This window comes from Rhinopithecus roxellana, chromosome 3 (genome assembly GCF_007565055.1).
Source record: "Rhinopithecus roxellana isolate Shanxi Qingling chromosome 3, ASM756505v1, whole genome shotgun sequence".
Classification (NCBI taxonomy): Eukaryota; Metazoa; Chordata; class Mammalia; order Primates; family Cercopithecidae; genus Rhinopithecus; species Rhinopithecus roxellana.
The window spans coordinates 16981663-17000111 of NC_044551.1; the positions used below are offsets into that span (position 1 = coordinate 16981663).

Consider the following 18449-nt stretch of genomic DNA (forward strand, 5'->3'; position numbering starts at 1 on the left):
ATTATAGATGCTTGCCACAGTGCCTAGCTAATTTTTGTACTTTTTAGTAGAGACAGGGTTTCACCATGTTGTCCCAGCTGTTCTCAAACTCCTTAGCTCAAGTGATCTGCCTGCCTCAGTCTCCCAAAGTGCTGGGTTTATAGGTGTGAGCCATCGTGCCTGGCTATTTTTCAACTTTAGAGGTTTCATTTGTCTACTTTGTTATTGCATAGTGAATTTTTAAATTCATAACTTCATTTTTAGAGCAGTTTTAGCTTACAAAAAATTGAGTAGAAAGTACAGAGAGCTCCCATCTACTTCCTTACTTCCCAGTCAGTTTCCCTATTAGGTATTAATATCTTCCATTAATGTGATATATTTATTATAATGAATGAGCATATATTCTTACATTATTATATTTAAAAATATTAAAATTTTTTTCTTAAAATGTTTTTAAGCGATATTTTGACATGTGCAAATCAGAGTAAATAACACATCAATTACTTCAAACATTTATGTTTACTGTTTTATATTTTCTAATTCTCTGTTGTAATTTTCCATCTTGTCATTTAAAAAAATATATTAATTTCAGTTGTTTCAGGGCCTGTGTCTGTTAATTTCATTATTTAGTTAAGTCTGTTACTCTAAGTCTGTTTCTATTTTTTTTTTTTTTTTGGTTAGAATTTGGTCAATTATTGTCTTTTTGAATGTTAAATTAGTTTTAGTTGAATGTCGTACTTTACGTATGAAAATTTAAAAATTGGATAATGCTGTCTTCCTCTGGAGAAGACTAACTTTTGTTTATGGCAACCAGCGAGGATGGCTTATGTCTGGGTTATCTCTATTCCAAGGATGTGGCCATTAAGGGATTCCAACTGAAGGTATGGGCTTTCTACCTGGCCCCTTCTTTTTGACAGGACTGAACACTTAAGTTTTAAAACCCTGGGCCTGTCAGACTGCTAAAAGCTGTTTATCTTTTTAGCCTCTGAGCTAAAGTTTTCTCCTCAGTTTAGCAGCTTTTCAGTATATTTTCTTTTTCTTTTTTTAATTTACAAATACCTCAAGGAAAAATGTGTTACCAAATGTAAATGTAATCACCACATTAGACTTCCCTTCTCTCTGAAATCTTGGACTTTCAAACTTACACTGCCTTGTTAGTGCTCCAATTCTTTCAGAAATATTTTTCCTTTTCATTTTGTACAGTCTTTCTATTGTTTGTCTTGGTAGGAGATTTATTGTTAAAACAGCAAACGCATTGGAAACAAGCAAATTCAATACTAGATTATGAAGTTTTGGAGGGCATAAGATGTGACTTGTACCTTGCTGTGTCCCAAACAGTACACAACATATTTGGCAAAATATAGGCACTCAAAAAATGCTGTGGATTTTTGTATGTATTCATGGGGTACCAGCTCAGTTTTGCTACACTGATATATCTCTTTGTGGTGAAGTCAAAGCCTTCAGTGCATCCATCAAATGCTGTTTTTGAATGAATGAATGAATGAATGGGTTTTCTGATGACAATGCTGTAAAGATACAGCAATACTTTGTAGAATATTGTCCAAAGTCCGTTAGAGATATTAGTGAGATTTTTTTCTTTTTAAATCATGAATTCTGACTTGCTGTCTATACTATGTGTGTTTTTTCTTTTTCTTTGTTCTTTTTTGAAGTAAGCAATTTGAGCTAATGAATGTAATTGAGTGAGAAAGAATATGGATGAAAAATTAGGGAACACTGAACACTTTTATGTCTGCAAGGTTAAAGGTGGTGCTTTAGCTGGGTGTGGTGGCATGTGCCTGTGATCCCAACTACTCAGGAGGTTGAGTCAGGAGGATTGCTTGAGCCTAGGAGTTTTTAATTTTTAAAAAATTTTACTTTAAGTTCTGGGATACATGTGCTGAACGTGCAGGTTTATTACATAGGTATATATGTGCTGTGGTAGTTTGCTGCACCTATCAACTCATCATCTAGGTTTTAAGCCCTGCATGCATTAGGTATTTTTCCTAATGCTTTCCCTTCCCTTTCTCCCTATCCCTTGAAAGACCTCAGTGTGTGATGTTCCCCTCCCTGTGTCCATTTGTTCTCATTGTTCAACTTCCACTTATGAGTGAGAACATGCATTTTCTGTTCCTCTGTTAGTTTACTGAGAATGATGGTTTTCAGCTTCATCCATGTCTCTGCAAAGGATGTTAACTCATTATAGTATTCCATGGTGTATATGTGCCACATTTTCTTTATCCAGTCTATCATAGATGGGCATTTGGGTTGGTTCCAAGTCTTTGCTATTATAAATAGTGCTGCAATAAACATACATGTGCATGTGTCTTTACAGTGGAATGTTTTATAATCCTTTGGGTATATACCCAGTAATGGAATTGCTGGGTCAAATGGTATTTCTGGTTCTAGATCCTTGAGGAATCGCCATACTGTCTTCCACAATGGTTGAAGTAGTTTAAACTCCCGCCAACAGTGTAAAAGCATTCCTATTTCTCCATATCTTCGCCAGTATCTGTTGTTTCTAGACTTTTTAATGATCACCATTCTAACTGGTGTGAGATGGTATCTCATTGTGGTTTTGATTTGCATTTCTCTGGTGATCAGTGATGATGAGCATTTTTTCATATGTGTATTGGCCACATAAATGTCTTCTTTTGAGAAATGTCTGTTCATATCCTTTGCCCACTTTTTGATGGGGTTGCTTGTTTTATTCTTGTAACTTTGTTTAAGTTCCCTGTAGAGTCTGGATATTAGCCCTTTGTCAGATGGATAGATTGCAAACATTTTCTCCCATTCTGTAGGTTACCGGTTTACTCTGATGATAGTTTCTTTTGCTGAGCAGAAGCTCTTTAGTTTAATTAGATCCCATTTGTCAATTTTGGCTTTTGTTGCAATTGCTTTTGGTATTTTAGTCATGAAGTCTTTACCCATGCCTATATCTTGAATGGTATTGCATAGGTTTTCTTCTAGGGTTTTTATGGTTTTAGGTTTTATATGTAAGTCTTTAACCCATTTTGAGTTAATTTTTGTATAAGGTAAAAGGAAGGGGTTCAGTTTCTGTTTTCTGCATATGGCTAGCCAGTTTTCCCAGCACCATTTATTAAATAGGGAATCCTTTCCCCATTGCTTGTTTGAGCCCAGGAGTTTGAGACTGTAGTATACACTGATTAAACCTATGAATAGTCACTGCTCTCCAGCCTGGGCAACATAGAGAGACCCTGTCCCTAAAAAATAAATAAATAAATAAAAGTGGTGTTTTAATAATTTCAGATGGCAAAATATCTAACTGGATGAAAGTTAATGAAACTCAAATGAATACAGCCCAGGAAAATTCTGATGGAACATCACTAGAGCACAGAAATAAGTGACAGCTGTGAAAAGTTTGGTTTCGACAGTAGACTGGGCATGAGGACTCTACTGGGGCTGTTCTTTTTAAGTTGTCACATCGTTTTGAGGGGAGGGATGGGAGAGGGGGAGCTGTTTTGGTTTTAGTTATTCATTGGTCAATTACATGCCAGGCTCTGTGTGACGTGTCTTTCAGTCCACCCTAACAGTGAACTCACGTCTTCTTACTTGTCCTCTAATATGAAAAAGCAGAACAATCGTATCAGCATCACATAAGCCTTTTTAAAAAGATGGTTTAGGAGAGCAATGACCCTTATATTTTGCTCTCTTTTATCTTTAGAAATTGCCTGTGTTCTACCTGTACTGATGGATGGCATACAGAGTCACCCCCAAAAACTTTTCTACACAGTTGGTGAGAAGGTGACTGTTTCCTGTTCAGGTGGCATGTCCTTAGAAGGTCCTTCAACATTTCTCTGTGGCTCCAGCCTTAAGTGGAGTCCTGAGATGAAGAATGCCCACTGTGTACAAAAAGGTGAGTGGCTTCTGTGTCTATTCAAGGACACTTGTACCCAGGCAAGTAAGAGTCCTTGTGGCGACCTTCATGGTACTGTATCTCCATAGCTGTGAGTCATCCCCTCCATTCTTGCTCTCTAAGATGGGGGTCAGCTTGTAAACTGAGTAACAGATTTTCTTCACATGGCACAGAAAGACTCATGAATGCAAAGAAAGGCAAGGATAGCCTGGTGATTCTGAAACTTTTAACTTAAACCCTCCTTGTGAAAGATTAGCTTTATATCTGTTATGGTGCCAAGAAAACAAAAAGATTTTTAAAACCTGTTTTTTGTTGTTGTTTCCTCTTGATTTTTTTCCCTTGTATTTTTCTTAAGTACAGAGTTGAGATCATAATTTATTTAAAGTTCTGTATGTTTCATTTTTGGGCTTTCAAAGAGTTTATCAGTATTTCTGAAATTGAAAATTTAGAAAGCATTTTTATTTAACACTTTAAAGCAGACATTATTGAAGGAAAAGTGGTGTGATTCATGAAATTGTTCTTAATGTGGAAACCCAAAAATCCAGTATTTTAACACCAAGAAAATTTTAAAAAATGGTCTTTTAAGAACCTAAGGTAGAAAGGGTTTAAAAATCCAAATTATTTCTTTTTAGAGGTAATTTTAGATGAGATGGATTTGTTTGAAAATAACCCATATATTCTCTGTTTACATTTTTTAAATAAATGGAAAATATTATATTTGTAACAAAAATGAGAATGAAGAAAAACTCACTTGCATACTATTTTATTGATGTTATCTCTCTAGTATGTGATTTTTAATTAAGCGCTGAAATTTATTTTTAATAGTGAGGATGAAGTACTAGATTTCATACGTGATGGTGTGAGGTGAATTAGATGTTTCTAACTAAGTTCTCCATGCAACAGGGTATGGAGCACTCAGATACTGATGGTAGATATGGGTTGTGATGTTAAGTGGATGAGAGACAGAACAATGGGCAAGGCGCAAGTCCTTGGAGTGCACTTCCTGCCTGTCCTGATGTGCTCTTAAGTTGTCAAAGCCCCATCTCAGGGGACAGTTGTTTTGTGTTCTGTAAACACTGAAGTATAAACATGAGTTTACTTGGGATATTTAAAGTAATGAACCAGTACTTATAATTCTAAAATGAAAGAGAACAATATACAGTTGATGAGGTTGCACTTTTGTTCCGAATGAGATTGTAGACTAGTCTGTCTAAAATGCTACTTCAGCTGTTTTATGGCACAGCTTGGTATGAAGTTTCTTTTACCCGGTAGAAAATTCTGTTAAAGTGGGTTTTAATTAAGGAGGTTTTTCAGATCTGTGTGTTTTTCTGAAGATGTGAATAATAGTAACTACTCCCAAGCCTATAACAAACCAAAAAATCCAAGACTTACCAGCCTCCAAAGTTTATGTTTTAAAATGTTGGCTGTTCTAGTATTTAGGCTTTTTTTTTTTATTGTAGTGAAACATACATAACATAACATTTACCATTTTATCCATTTTTAAATGTATAGTTCAGTGGCATTAAGTAATTCCCATTGTTGTGCAACCATCACCACATTTTTTTTCATCTTCCAAAACTGAAGCTGTATATCCATTAAACATTAATTCCTCACTTTCTCCTACTGTCCCTGTAGTTAGTCTTGATGGGAAGAAATTTGCTTTGAAAATAGCAAAAGCACATACTTTGGTGGACCTTAAAAGTGTGTTTATTTGGTTAACCAAGTTGTAAAGTAACAAAGCTATGTTCTTCTTAAATGCAAAATTCTTTGGGCTAGGTAATTCTATCATTTTTTTTTCACAAAGACATTAAAGACATTATATATATATACACATATATATACATATATATATATTTTTTGAGATGGAGTCTCGCTCTGTCACCCAGGCTGGAGTGCAGTGGTGCAATCTCAACTCACTGCAAGCTCTGCCTCCCGAGTTCACACCATTCTCCTGCCTCAGTCTCCTGAGTAGCCGGGACTACAGGTGCCCACCACTATGCCCAGCTAATTTTTTTGTATTTTTAGTAGAGACGGGGTTTCACCGTGTTAGCCAGGATGGTCTCGATCTCCTGACCTCGTGATCCACCTGCCTCGGCCTCCCAAAGTGCTGGGACTATAGGAGTGAGCCACCGTGCCCGGCTCAACATTATAATAATTTAAGCAAACTTTTAAAATCTAAAATTTCAGGATTTGTCCTAAATTTTTAACCACAGTGCAGAACTAATTTACATGGCTTGATCATTGATCTTAAGTTTTGGTACATCTAGATTAAGGCTTCTCAACCTCAACGCTATTGGAATTTTAGTCTGATAATTCTTTGCTATGGGAGCCTCTTCTGTGCATTGCAGGGTATTTAGCAGCATCTCTGGTCTCTACCTACCAGTAGCATCCTCCTATGCCAATAACATTCTGCAGTTGTAAAAACCAAAGATGCCTCTAGTGATTTCCAGATGTCCCCTGGGGCACAACATTGCCTCTGGGTAAGAAGCACTGATGTAGATAATACCATTTTTAAAACACTTAATTTTGGAATAATTTTAGATTTCAGCAAAGTCACAGATATAATTTCTACACACCCTTCACCCATCTTCCTTAATATTAACATCTTATATAACACAACTTGGTTAAAACTAAAATATTAATATTAGTGCAATGCTATTGACTAAACTACACACTTTATTCAAATATCTCCTTTTTTACCACTAATGTCTCTTTCATGTTCTAGGGTCCAGTTCAGGGTACTATGTTGCATTTAGGATAATACCATTTTAAAGAGAAGTGTTTTTTGTTTGTTTGTTTTTTGTTTTTTGCTTTTATTTTGAGACAAGTTCTCGCTTTGTTGCTCAGGCTGGCTGGAGTGCAATGGTGCAATTTCGGTTCACTGCAACCTCCACCTCCTGGGTTCAAGTGATTCTCCTGCCTCAGCCTCCTGAGTAGCTGGGATTACAGACACTTGCCACTGTGCCCGGCTAATTTTTGTATTTTTAGTAGAGACAGGGCTTCACCATTTGGCTTGGCTGGTCGCAAACTCCTCACCTCAAGTGATCCGCCTGCCTCGGCCTCTCAAAGTGCTGAGATTACAGGCGTGAGCCACCGCGCCCAGCCAAGAGAAGTGTTTTAATAATGAGTCCTGTTATTGAGACTGCTAGCCATGGCAGGCATACTTCACATTGCCACCATTTTTACAGGTTTATGAATGTTCACAAGATTGTAATGTCATGTCCAAAGCTCTTGAATTTTCCAAAGTAAGGCAGTATTCCATAGTTTGTGTATTCATAAAAACATGCTCTTCAGATAAACTACCTTTATAGATATAGTAAATGACTATCTGGTTTTATGATGCAAAAGTGTATGGCAACGAATTTCATTGTAATAAAGCTGTTAGGAGGTGAAAAAAATCAGGATGTTTTTAGATCATTCCCATTGCAATCAGGGATAGGTGAGGGGATGGCAGTCACATTATGCTCTTCTAAGCTGGACCAGGGTGTTTACCTGTCAAAATTGAAATGATGACTGAATTGTCATTTTCTATAAAACACAAAGTTATAGAAAGAATTTTATTAATGTAAGGACCTCCAGACATTTATTCACTGATGAGGGAGACCACTTAGACATTCATATGTAAGAGGCTATTGTAGATCTTCTCGGCATTCCGGGGAGTTCTCCATGTATAAATCAAGTGATGTTGCTGCTTTCTGCCTCACTACGGGCAAAGCAGGCGGAATGCAGTCCATACAACAAACAGTTTATAAGCACCAGCTTCTTGAAAGGGAGCCACTTTATTGTCCTTGGATTCAGACCAATGTAGAATTAAATCCTGCCTGGGCCAATTTGTTAAATGTGTGAAGTAGCACCAACTTCCTAACTTTTTTTACTCTTAATTTTCTGATTTCTTAGGTGGGCATTTGTTAGGGAGGCATAAATATCCCCGTGTATAAAAAGTGCATGACAATTATAAATGCTCATGAGACGGTAGCTATTACTACCAATGCAGTTATTTGTAATGTGGCTCTTGAAACTCTCTATAGCTTGCAAAATGTATTACAGCTTGATTATTATTACTAATGTTACGTGCAAATGCATTGCAGTTTGAGAATACTACAGACTCTGGTCCAGCAATTCAAATAACACCTTGTTTACTATGAAGAAGCTTTTCTCCTAATGACCACATCTCCCTTATCCTTTTTCAGACAATCCTTTAACACAGGCAGTGCCTGAATGTCAGCGCTGGGAGAAACTGCAGAATTCAAGATGTGTTTGTAAAATGCCCTATGAATGTGGGTAAGTGCCGCCTTATCTCACTTCCCTGTTTTATTTTATTCATGATAAGGGACAATTTGTTAGATGCTAGTCTCTGTTGGATGGAAGGTGTAGCTTACCAAGAGTTAAGGGTCTTTGTTTGCATTTTGACGTAGTCCAATCTTCTGCCTGTTATTTGCCTGGATCACTAGGGTTGACAGCCATGACATTAGGCGTGTTCTAATCTGGCTAGTGGAGAAGGCTGCAGGACTACTCGAGCACTGCTTGTTTCATATATAAAATGGGTCAAAATGACAAAAATGTCAGCTGAGGATTTAGAATTTTAGAGGATTAGAGGATTAGAACTGAAATTCCTTTGGGACATAAGCTCTTAAAGCGATACTGATAGGGAAACAGCAGCTTCTTTTGTTGATTCTTGAACCATCTTCTCTAGATTTGCACTGTTAAGAATGCCACCAGGCCGGGCGCGGTGGCTCACGCCTGTAATCCCAGCACTTTGGGAGGCCGAGGCGGGCGGATCACAAGGTCAGGAGATCAAGACCATGGTGAAACCCCGTCTCTACTAAAAAAAAATACAAAAAATTAGCCGGGCGCAGTGGCGGGCGCCTGTAGTCCCAGCTACTCAGGAGGCTGAGGCAGGAGAATGGCGTGAACCCGGGAGGCGGAGCTTGCAGTGAGCCGAGATCGCGCCACTGCACTCCAGCCTGGGCGACAGAGCGAGACTCCGCCTCAAAACAAAACAAAAAAACAAAACAAAACAAAAAAAAAAAAAAAAAAAAAAAAAAAGAATGCCACCAACTTGAAATCATTCCATTGTAGGAGGATATCTGAAGTAGTTAGTACATGTCTGTGTCATGGTCCTGGTAGAATAGAGATGACACAATTAAATTAGGACAAGAAAAGTTTTATTAGTGGGAATATTTACAAAAATGTGAACAGAGGAAAGGAAATTACAAGTCCCATGGCAATATTCCTGGACTGCTAACAGCTTGACCGTGTAGTCATATCCAGGTCCAAGGTGTAAGGAGAGGGACATTCAGGAAAAACTGGAGACAGAGAGGGCTGTGTGGAGATGGCCCTGAGGAGGAGCTGACACTCTCTTTTTAGGGACCTCAGAGATCCCACAAGCATGAGCCAGGGGAATAAACACCTCAACTGCATTCTCTTTCCTGCCTCGAGTCTCCTGCTAGTCAACGCTCACCACTGATCAAACCAACTGAAGCTAGAGGCCGAGGAAGCCCACAGTGTGGCCCACACATGTCAGCCTCCCAGGCAGGTGGAGAAGAGTGGAAAGTGGATCTGGGGAGGAAATAAGAAATATCCAGTCCCTAGACTTACTGGTTGTTTTTAAAATTAAGAACCGACACATGACGCGGTGCAGTGGCTCACGCCTGCACTCCCAGCACTTTTGGAGGCCAAGGTAGTCCAACTGCTTGAGCTCAGGAGTTCGAGACCAGCCTGGGCAACATGGTGAAACCCCTTCTCTACAAAAAATACAAAAGTTAGCTGCGTGTGGTGGCACACTCCTGTAGTCCCAGCTACTCAGGAGACTGAGGTGGGAGGATTGCTTGAGGCCAGGAAGGTTGAGGCTTCAGTGAGCCGTATTCATACCACTGTACTACAGCCTGGGTGACAGAGCCAGACCCTATCTCAAAAAGAAAAAAAAAAGAACCAAAACACTAATTACTTGGTTTTGAATGGTTTTAGTTATCAAAACCTATACCCAACTTCTTGAAGCTACAGTGGTTAAGAGTTATCGTATATAGTAATTTCTGGTGTGAAGAAGAATATAACTAAATGGCGTGATGGAAATAGTGGTCAGCCTAGATACATTCTGATTCTAATATTCTGACTTTGCTGATAATCTCTAATAATTATTGTTTATTTTGAGCCACTTTCATCCTCTTTCCAACTTCCCCATTTCATTTAGTTTATCTGCAACTCGTTGTTAATAGTTATGGTATAAATTTCCATGTTATTCCATGGTCTCAGATACTGACAACAAGGTGGTATTGTAAGTTATTTGCCCTTTCAGCTGTTGTAAGTAGTTCTATTTAAAGTTTAAATAAACAGATGAAAAGATAGACTCAAAACAACAGGATTTGTTTCTGTTTTATAAATAACTCCAAGTAAATTTAGCTTTTGGTAGAAGAGGAAAATATTTGAACTAAATAAAGTGTGTGAATATAGACTCTTTCTGACTCTATCTGGTATACAAAAATGCTCTGTTGTCTAAGGTTTCAGTGACAGTAATGCCTTCCTTGTCTATCAGCATTCAGAAATGTGGAGTTTTCTGATAGTGACATTTCTAAATGGCTATTTTTTCCCCCACTATTTTAGCACCAATGCTTATGAAAAAGGTAACACATTTTATGGCAATATTCCTTTCTTTCTTTCTTTTTTTTTTTTTTTGAGACACAGTTTCATTTGGTCATCCAAGCTGGAGTGCAGTAGTGCAATCTCAGCTCACTGCAACCTCTGCCTCCTGGGTTCAAGTGATTCTCATGCTTTAGCCTGCCGAGTAGCTGGGATTACAGGTGTGGGCCACCCACGCCCAGCTAATTTTTATATGCTTAGTAAAGATAGGGTTTCGCCATGTTGGCCATCCTGGTCTTCAACTCCCGACCTAAATGATCTGCCTGCATCGGCATCCCAAAGCACTGGGATTACAGGAGCCCAACCTTACGGAAATATTTCTAAACTATTTTGTAAACATAGATACTTTTAAAAGTAACATTGAAAAATACAGTTTCATCTTCCCATGATGATTTAGGGCCATCCATTTTTGGATGATACTGTTTTATGGATATGAACTCTTGGCTGCTGGGCTGGGATGAGCTCATTTCTCCTGCAATTAATGGTCCCATTTGACTACGATCACATTGAATGCTTGGTCTCCACTGGCTTTCTGACTCCTTCTTTGTCAGCTGTTGTTAGCAGACCTTGCCTTCTCATCTAATTTGCTGTACCTGATCTGTTCTAGATGGAACTAGATCAACACTAGATATCTATACTTAGAAAAACTGTGAGCAAATAAACAGTAAATACAAATATGTTCATTTTGAAGACCTAACTGAGTTGGACCTAGGAATGAAGGGGATTTGAGTTTCCATCCTTTTTTTTTTTTTTTTTTTTCTTGCTGTGGGTGATAACATCTGGGGGCACCGAGCTCAGAGCATCACTTTTCATTTCTCCTCAGCTTTTAAGAACAAAAATCTTGTAAATAATGCCATTAAAAATTCTTTTCAGACCTTCCTTGGATGTATGTGCTCGAGATGAGAGAAGCAAAAGGATACTGCCTCTGACTGTTTGCAAGATGCATGTTCTCCACTGTCAGGGTAGAAATTACACACTTACTGGTAGGGACAGCTGCACTCTGCCTGCCTCAGCTGAGAAAGCTTGTGGTGCCTGCCCACTGTGGGGAAAATGTGATGGTAAGGGGCCTTTCATATTTGTAAGTATAAGAATGCTAAAGTCACAGTACTGAGGATTTTAGAAATGTGGTTTCTAGTTTAGCAGTGGGCCGAAGCAGATACTTGAGGATGTTAAAGACTCAGAGTGATTTGACAGTGCACTGACCTCGCCTATACCCCTCACTGGAGAGGGACAGAGATCACAGACCTCAGAGGATAAGAATCCATTCCTGATGTGAGAATGTTCTCCCAAACAGGGGTGATTCCATGCCACCATCATGATTTTTACGCTGTCCTTGTATTATCCATATTGTGTACTCATTTTTTAAAAGTCTGACATAAAAGTAACTTTAAAATGAAAACTTTATATCACGTCCTTAAAAGGAGGTATCACTTGCCATAAATACTAGGTAACCATAAAAGCTTTATGTAATGGAACAAAACAAAGTTGTGGATTCTAGCCAGATACTGGTCCAATATTGACTGTGCTGTTTCTCTGTGAGTTTAGCACGTGTTAGAGGGGTGTTAAAAACATACTAGCACCAAGCTGACACTTTCTTCTGGAAGTAATAAGACGGATTTGAAGAGAATAAAAGAAGTTACTTTCTCATGTTGTGATTCAATATTTGCTAATGCTATGTTTAAGTAGCACTTACAGTGATCTTGCCTTACCCCCAAGGGCACGGCAAACCTCCCATGGTTTGGGCAATACTATCAAAGGGGAACGGCTGGATCTCCAGAGCCAAGTTACTGCCTGGGCTTCCCTATCTATAAATTTGGGAGCTGGACTCTATGACTTGTAAGGTGTCTGTTGGCTCTTCACTCTCTGCCCTCTTGGCCTGTACCTGCTGGCACCTGTCCCCTCACTCCCTCACGGTTTGCAGCGCAGACTGATGACATATGTGACTCTAGCCGTGTTTGGGACACATTTGGTTAGGCGGTCACCACTGTCTGCTGGCTGACCTTGTTACTCATCTTTGAAAGACTCCTGGCTGGCATATTCCAACCATGGACTTTCCATGCACAGACTCCTTGCCTCCCTAACTCATTTCTGGTTTGTTTTTTTGGGATTTGTAGCCTTTTGCATGTCATACTCTCTCTCAAAGCAAGTTAAGTTCTCTTTTTTCCTCTTCCTCTTTGAGCCTTGATTTGGTTCTTTGTTGAGGGCTTCTCATTTGACCTCCATTGCTGGCTCATATGGACAGCAGCATGTATGTATGAGATAGTTAAAGAGCTCTTGACTTGGATAAAACCACCCCATGTGGATCTAACCAATAGAAAGCCTGGTACCAACTTCAAAACCTATTTCTTTGGAGTGGAGCAAAATGCCCCAATTTCCTGGTCCTCCTGCCTTTCCAGGGGATAATTTATTATATCATTCCAGGCAGGAGCTTCGACAGCTCTGATCACCACATTATTACTTTGGAGGTGATGTGCCTTGACTCCCCCACCTCCACAATATGCCATTAAGCCTCTTTCACTTACTTTTCCAGCTGAGAGCAGCAAATGTGTCTGCCGAGAAGCATCGGAGTGCGAGGAAGAAGGGTTTAGCATTTGTGTGGAAGTGAACGGCAAAGAGCAGACGATGTCTGAGTGTGAGGCGGGCGCTCTGAGATGCAGAGGGCAGAGCATCTCCATCACCAGCATAAGGCCTTGTGCTGCGGAAACCCAGTAGGCTCCTGGAGGCCCTGGTCGACTTGCTCAGAATCCAGCAGGCAGCTGGGGCTGAGTGAAAACATCTGGGCACTGGACAGATTTCCTTCTTCTCCAGTATCTACTTTCCCCCTCAGCTCCCAGCCATCTGTAAAAACACAGCCCTTTGTTCTCCCAAATCTGAATCAAATTACTCTTTTGCCTCCTTTTTAATGTCAGTCAGGATATCAGCCTTTGTACAGGCCGGCTGTGTGTTCTTGAAAAGCATGTTACCTTCTGTGAGCCTTGGTTTTTTCAAATCTGTAAAATTAGAGGATTGCGCTAAATAAACTTGAATGCTCCATTCAGGCCTATCATTTTATTAAGTATGATTGACACAGCCCATGGGCTAGAACACACTCTACAAAATGACTAGGAAAACAGAAAGAATATGATTTCCTGATTAGAGAGGTTGATTTTCCTCAATGAAACCAAATATAAGAAGGACCTTAAACAAAAATGACAGATACAAAGTATTTCTATCCTGAGTAGTAATCTCACGCTTCATCCTACCGAGTCAACCACCACAGATAGGAATTCCTTATTCTTTTTTTTTTTCTTTTTTTTTAAGACAGAGTCTCATTCTGTTGCTCAGGTTGGAGGGCAGTGGCATGATCTCATCTCACTGCAACCTCTGCCTCCTGGGTTCAAGAGATTCTTGTGCCTCAGTTTCCCAAGTAGCTGGGATTACACATGCCCGCCATCACGCCCAGCTAATATTTGCATTTTTAGTAGAGATATGGTTTCACCATGCTGGCCACGCTGGTCTCCAACTCCTGACCTCAGGTGATCTGCCCATCTTGGCCTCCCAAAGTGCTGGGATTATAGACGTGAACCACCACGCCTGGCTGGAATACTTATTCTTGTTGGGAGAATGAACCACTAAAATATCAGAGCAGAATTCATTATGTTATAGTCACAGGGGTATCTTGTCTGAGAACAAATACAATTCAGTCTTCTCTTTGGGGCTTTAGTATGTGTCAAACATAGGACTGGAAGTTCGCCCTTCTTTCTTCTTTTGAAAGAACATCAGTTTCTTTTGAAAGAACAATCAGAGATTGTGCATTTGAGAATAGTTTTCCCTCATGTGGATACAGTCCCAGAGTTCTCAGCGAGTACACAGGTAGATTAGTTTGAAGCATTGACCTTCTATTTATTCCTTATTTCTCTTTATCAAAACAAAACAGCATCTGTGGGAGGAGAAATGAGAGGGCTTAAACGAAATTTAAAATATGCTTTATTATACAAATACTATCTCTGTATTGTTCTGACCCTGGTAAATATATTTCAAAACTTCAGATGACAAGGATTAGAAAACTCATTAAAGATACTATTCTTCAGAATTGTTTCATTTGTATTATGTTTCATTTTAGAGAAGATTTTCATGATGAATGGTTAATGTATTCTCACCTGAAGTTTTATGTCTGATCCAGATCTAGCTTTTTGTATCAAAGTGTGCCTTAAGGTAAGATGCAGACACAATATGTTGAAGTTACAAGGAGGCAGGTTTCAACTGGTTAAAAACAATGACATTCAGACATTGCAACTGCATTTCTTAGAGGTTATTACAGAGTTAATTTCTACCCTGGATGGGAGGACGCATTTGAAAATGCAGACCCTGAAACAAAAGGTTGAACAAGTAATTCATTTGGAAGGAAATACCTCAGTATCCTTCCAATAATTTCTCCTCTTAGCTTAAGCTAGTATGGAGTTAGATTCCTACCGCTTATGTATTACCATGCCCCCCTCCTAAATAATACAGAGGATAGGGTCAGCATATCAAATATCATCAGAGATTGAGGTCTGAAAAAAAGGAAATGATTAAATGCAACTAAGAGGTTTGAGAAGGGAATTTCAGCAGAGTTATTGAAGGAGAAGTCAAGGATTAATGAATTGCTGGAGAAGGAGAGGAGCAGTGAATGTGGTCTTGAAGAGGTGTTGTCTTGAAATACTGTATTTTTTTCTCCTTTTCTTTTCTGAGCATTCTTGTGCTGACTTTTCCTCTAGTCCGACAGAGGCATTCACAACTGCCTACGGAGAATTAGGATTGTTGTAGCAGGTCAGCAAGGGGAAAGTCATTTTTAAGATTAAATTTTTAAAAATGTTTTGTAACTTCCAAAATAAGTTCTTGAACACCTATGGAGAGGCTTTGAGGAAAGCTAAGAGAATGGCTTTATACCACAAAAATCAATGGAAAAAGAATAAAGAGTGTGAGAATTCCATCTGCCTGCCCTTCCCTGTGCCTCGGATCAGGTGAGGGTCATCTGGGTTAGAAGGGGATAGAGCCTTGGAGGAGGTAGAGGCCAGAAAGCATTGCTGAGGTTAAAGTCATTTGGCCCTCAGAAGGAACAGATAGAGAGAAGGAAATTGGCTGGTGCATTAACCATCACTAGCTGCAGGGAGCTATGTGGAAGCCAAGGCACATCCTACAGATCATCGCTTACCACTCATGAGGATGCTACAAGTTACCTGAGCAGAGAAGGTGCCTGGGAACGTTACATTATTAAGAAACTGAAGACACCTTGGAAGGTTCATTATCATCATACCAAAGCTGCTTAATCCTATAGGGTCACAAGGGGGTCCAGTCAGTGGGCTTGAATGCAGCTTTATATAATGCTTGACTTCAGGAGTTGCTTTTGGTGCTATCTGTGCACAGAAGAGTTTCTGGACTTAGAGTTCAGTTGTGGCTCCTTATTAAATACTGTCACAATGCACACGTGGGTTGTTTATAGCCTAATGATACACTAGTCGTGAGCCTGTCATGTTAATCCCTTTTCTCTTAGGGATGCCAGGCAAAACTTTTTCTTTAAAAAGAAAATTCTATTTTACTATTGCTGAAAATTCCTTGACCTCTCTGTATTCCCAGTTGACTTGGGTAGCTGATTACCCAAGTTGACCCTCAAGCCAACATCACATGTACTTTGTTTTTCAGTGAATGTTTCTCTGTCTTGGACATTATTGATCTGCCATGTACCTAAGTCCCCTTCCCTGGAATTCAGTGCAAGTCTCCCGTCATAGAGATGCATGGAAATAACAATGATAACAGAGCATTTCCTAGGTTTGTCTTTTCACAGGAAATTGTCCTCAGCCTATGAATCAAAAAGAACATTTTCACCTTTCTTCTCTTGCACACCTTCTCACCTCCAGCCCACCCCTTCTGAAACAACGGCACACTGGTCTTGTTAACCCTTGGTTGAGAAAGCAAATTTCTATGTGATTGATATCTTGAATGTAAATCTAGAGCTTTGCCTTCACAGCCTGACAGGAATAAATAAAAAGACAAATCGTAGGTGCTTTGGTTGTCACAGCAAGGGCTCCTATCATGGCATCAGCTTTGCGTCTACAAATGTGTGAATGGCCTGAAAGGCCAAGGAAATTGAAAGTCAGGCATAAACCTTTCTGTTTTCTCAGATATTAACAGAAATTGCCTCCTACTGAGGTTGCTTTTCTGGCTTAACGTTCTGAGAAAGAAACAGTCCATTCTGTTTCTAACACAAGTATTGAGTACACTTTAACTAGTCCATCAAGAAAGAAAAATCTCAGTAATGATTGGCTGTTTAGCATGGACATGGGCACAGATTCATTACATGTGGCAGAGAAAGGTACTTTTGAGGAAATCTGGTTTCCAAATCCCCTATAGCTTGGTGAAAATAGTGACTTATCCTTATGGTTCTAAGCTCCTCATTGCTCAGTACACTGGCTGTATATGCTTAATAAAATGTCCATTTTACGGTCACTTTCCATAGTCTCACAGCTAGTTAGCAGAAAGTCTAGTCTTAAAGAACCTGTTTATCTCCCAGAGTAGAGCTCATCCTGTTTCACTCCAGCACTGGCCCCTTTACTATCTTGTAGACCTTGCAAATATTTTATGCTAGTTGTGTCTTGCCAGGCAGCAGCATAGTTAATGAGTCGTGTAGGGGTAATTTCTTGCTATAGTATAGTGCTAGTATTATGAAATGCCAGCATAGACTTAAATAGGCAAGACTTTTCTTTTGTTCCATGGGTAGTATGATCCTCCTAATTATCTTCCTTCCTTGTTTTGAATATAGATGGAGGTTTCCTATGAATTTCCCTGTGGAGCATTGATTGAGGGTGAGAAAGTTGAAAATTGTGGTAGACAAGGAGCCAGAAGGCTTAAGGAGGAAGCTTAGCAATTACTGAGAGCTAAACAATGTTGACAAATAAGCCTAAGTTTTGGAAAAGTTGATCTTGGGACTTTGGCTTATGAAGAGACTGCTAGTCCTGCTTCTAACAGTGGAGGTGACTGGAGCCAACAGTTCTTTTGGATGTATACTGGGAATTATGGTCCTGCAATAAACATTCTTTCCCTTTAGATGGGAGAAGGGAGGGAACTGTCTTAGCTGGTTCAGGTCTCTATAACAGAATACCATAGACTGGGTGGCTTAAACAACATTTATTTTTCACAGTTCTGGAGTCCAGAAAGTCCAAGATGACAAATTTAGTGTCTATTGAGGGACTGCTTCCTAGTTTGCAGATGGCCACCTTCTTCCTGTGTCCTCACATGGTGGACAGAGAGGGAGCTCTGGTCTCTTACTTTCCTTATCAGGGCACTAACATCATCAAAAGGGCCCCACCCTCATGACCTCATCTATACCTAATATCCCCCAAAGAATCTACCTCCAAATACCATTGCATTGGGGATTACAGCTTTAACATATGAATGGGTGGGGGGACAAAAACATTCAGTCTGTAGTAGAGACTGTGAACTGGTGTGATTTATTGGGTGAAACTGTTGCTTCATTCAGTGGGTTTGTGAGGAATTTTGCTTCAAAAGGTTGCCCTTTGGCAATCCTGGCAAGTAATGCAAAGAGATCAAACTAAATTTGTAAATCTGATATATTGTGTCTACAGATGCTGGGGAGACAGTTTTCTCTCATATTGAAATAGCAGTGCTTCAGAGAACTAATCCAGGTCCTCAGCAACATAGGCTGGAATTACCATCTCTTCTGAGACAGAACACAGGTCCTCAATCTTCAGATGTGTAATGCAAAGACCTGAATACCAGAAAAGAGCGATGTTAGCGTTTAAAGCTAAAACTTCGGTAGTGCTTATTATGTGCCAGTAAATGCTGCTAGTTGCCTAGTTCCTTGCTTCTTATAAGTGGTTGATCGGAAATATCCAGTGCAGTTATTTCATGTATCTCTATTACCAGTTCATGCCATGGTGTATAAGTGCTCTCTTTACTACTGGAAATAGAGTCATTAGCATCT

General features: G+C 39.5%; 1 protein-coding gene across 2 annotated transcripts in view; it reads left to right on the forward strand.

The window, feature by feature from the left end:
• Positions 1 to 14561, forward strand: part of C7 (complement C7) — an 81483-nt gene extending 66922 nt beyond the window's left edge. For both annotated transcript variants that reach the window (XM_010381770.2, XM_030927370.1), the window contains 4 exons: positions 3662 to 3853; positions 8044 to 8134; positions 11363 to 11547; positions 13020 to 14561. In XM_010381770.2, coding sequence (XP_010380072.1) covers positions 3662 to 3853; positions 8044 to 8134; positions 11363 to 11547; positions 13020 to 13201 — 650 coding nt within the window. In that variant the 3' untranslated portion in view covers positions 13202 to 14561. The remainder of the gene's footprint in view (positions 1 to 3661; positions 3854 to 8043; positions 8135 to 11362; positions 11548 to 13019) is intronic.
• The last annotated feature ends 3888 nt before the right edge of the window (positions 14562 to 18449 follow it).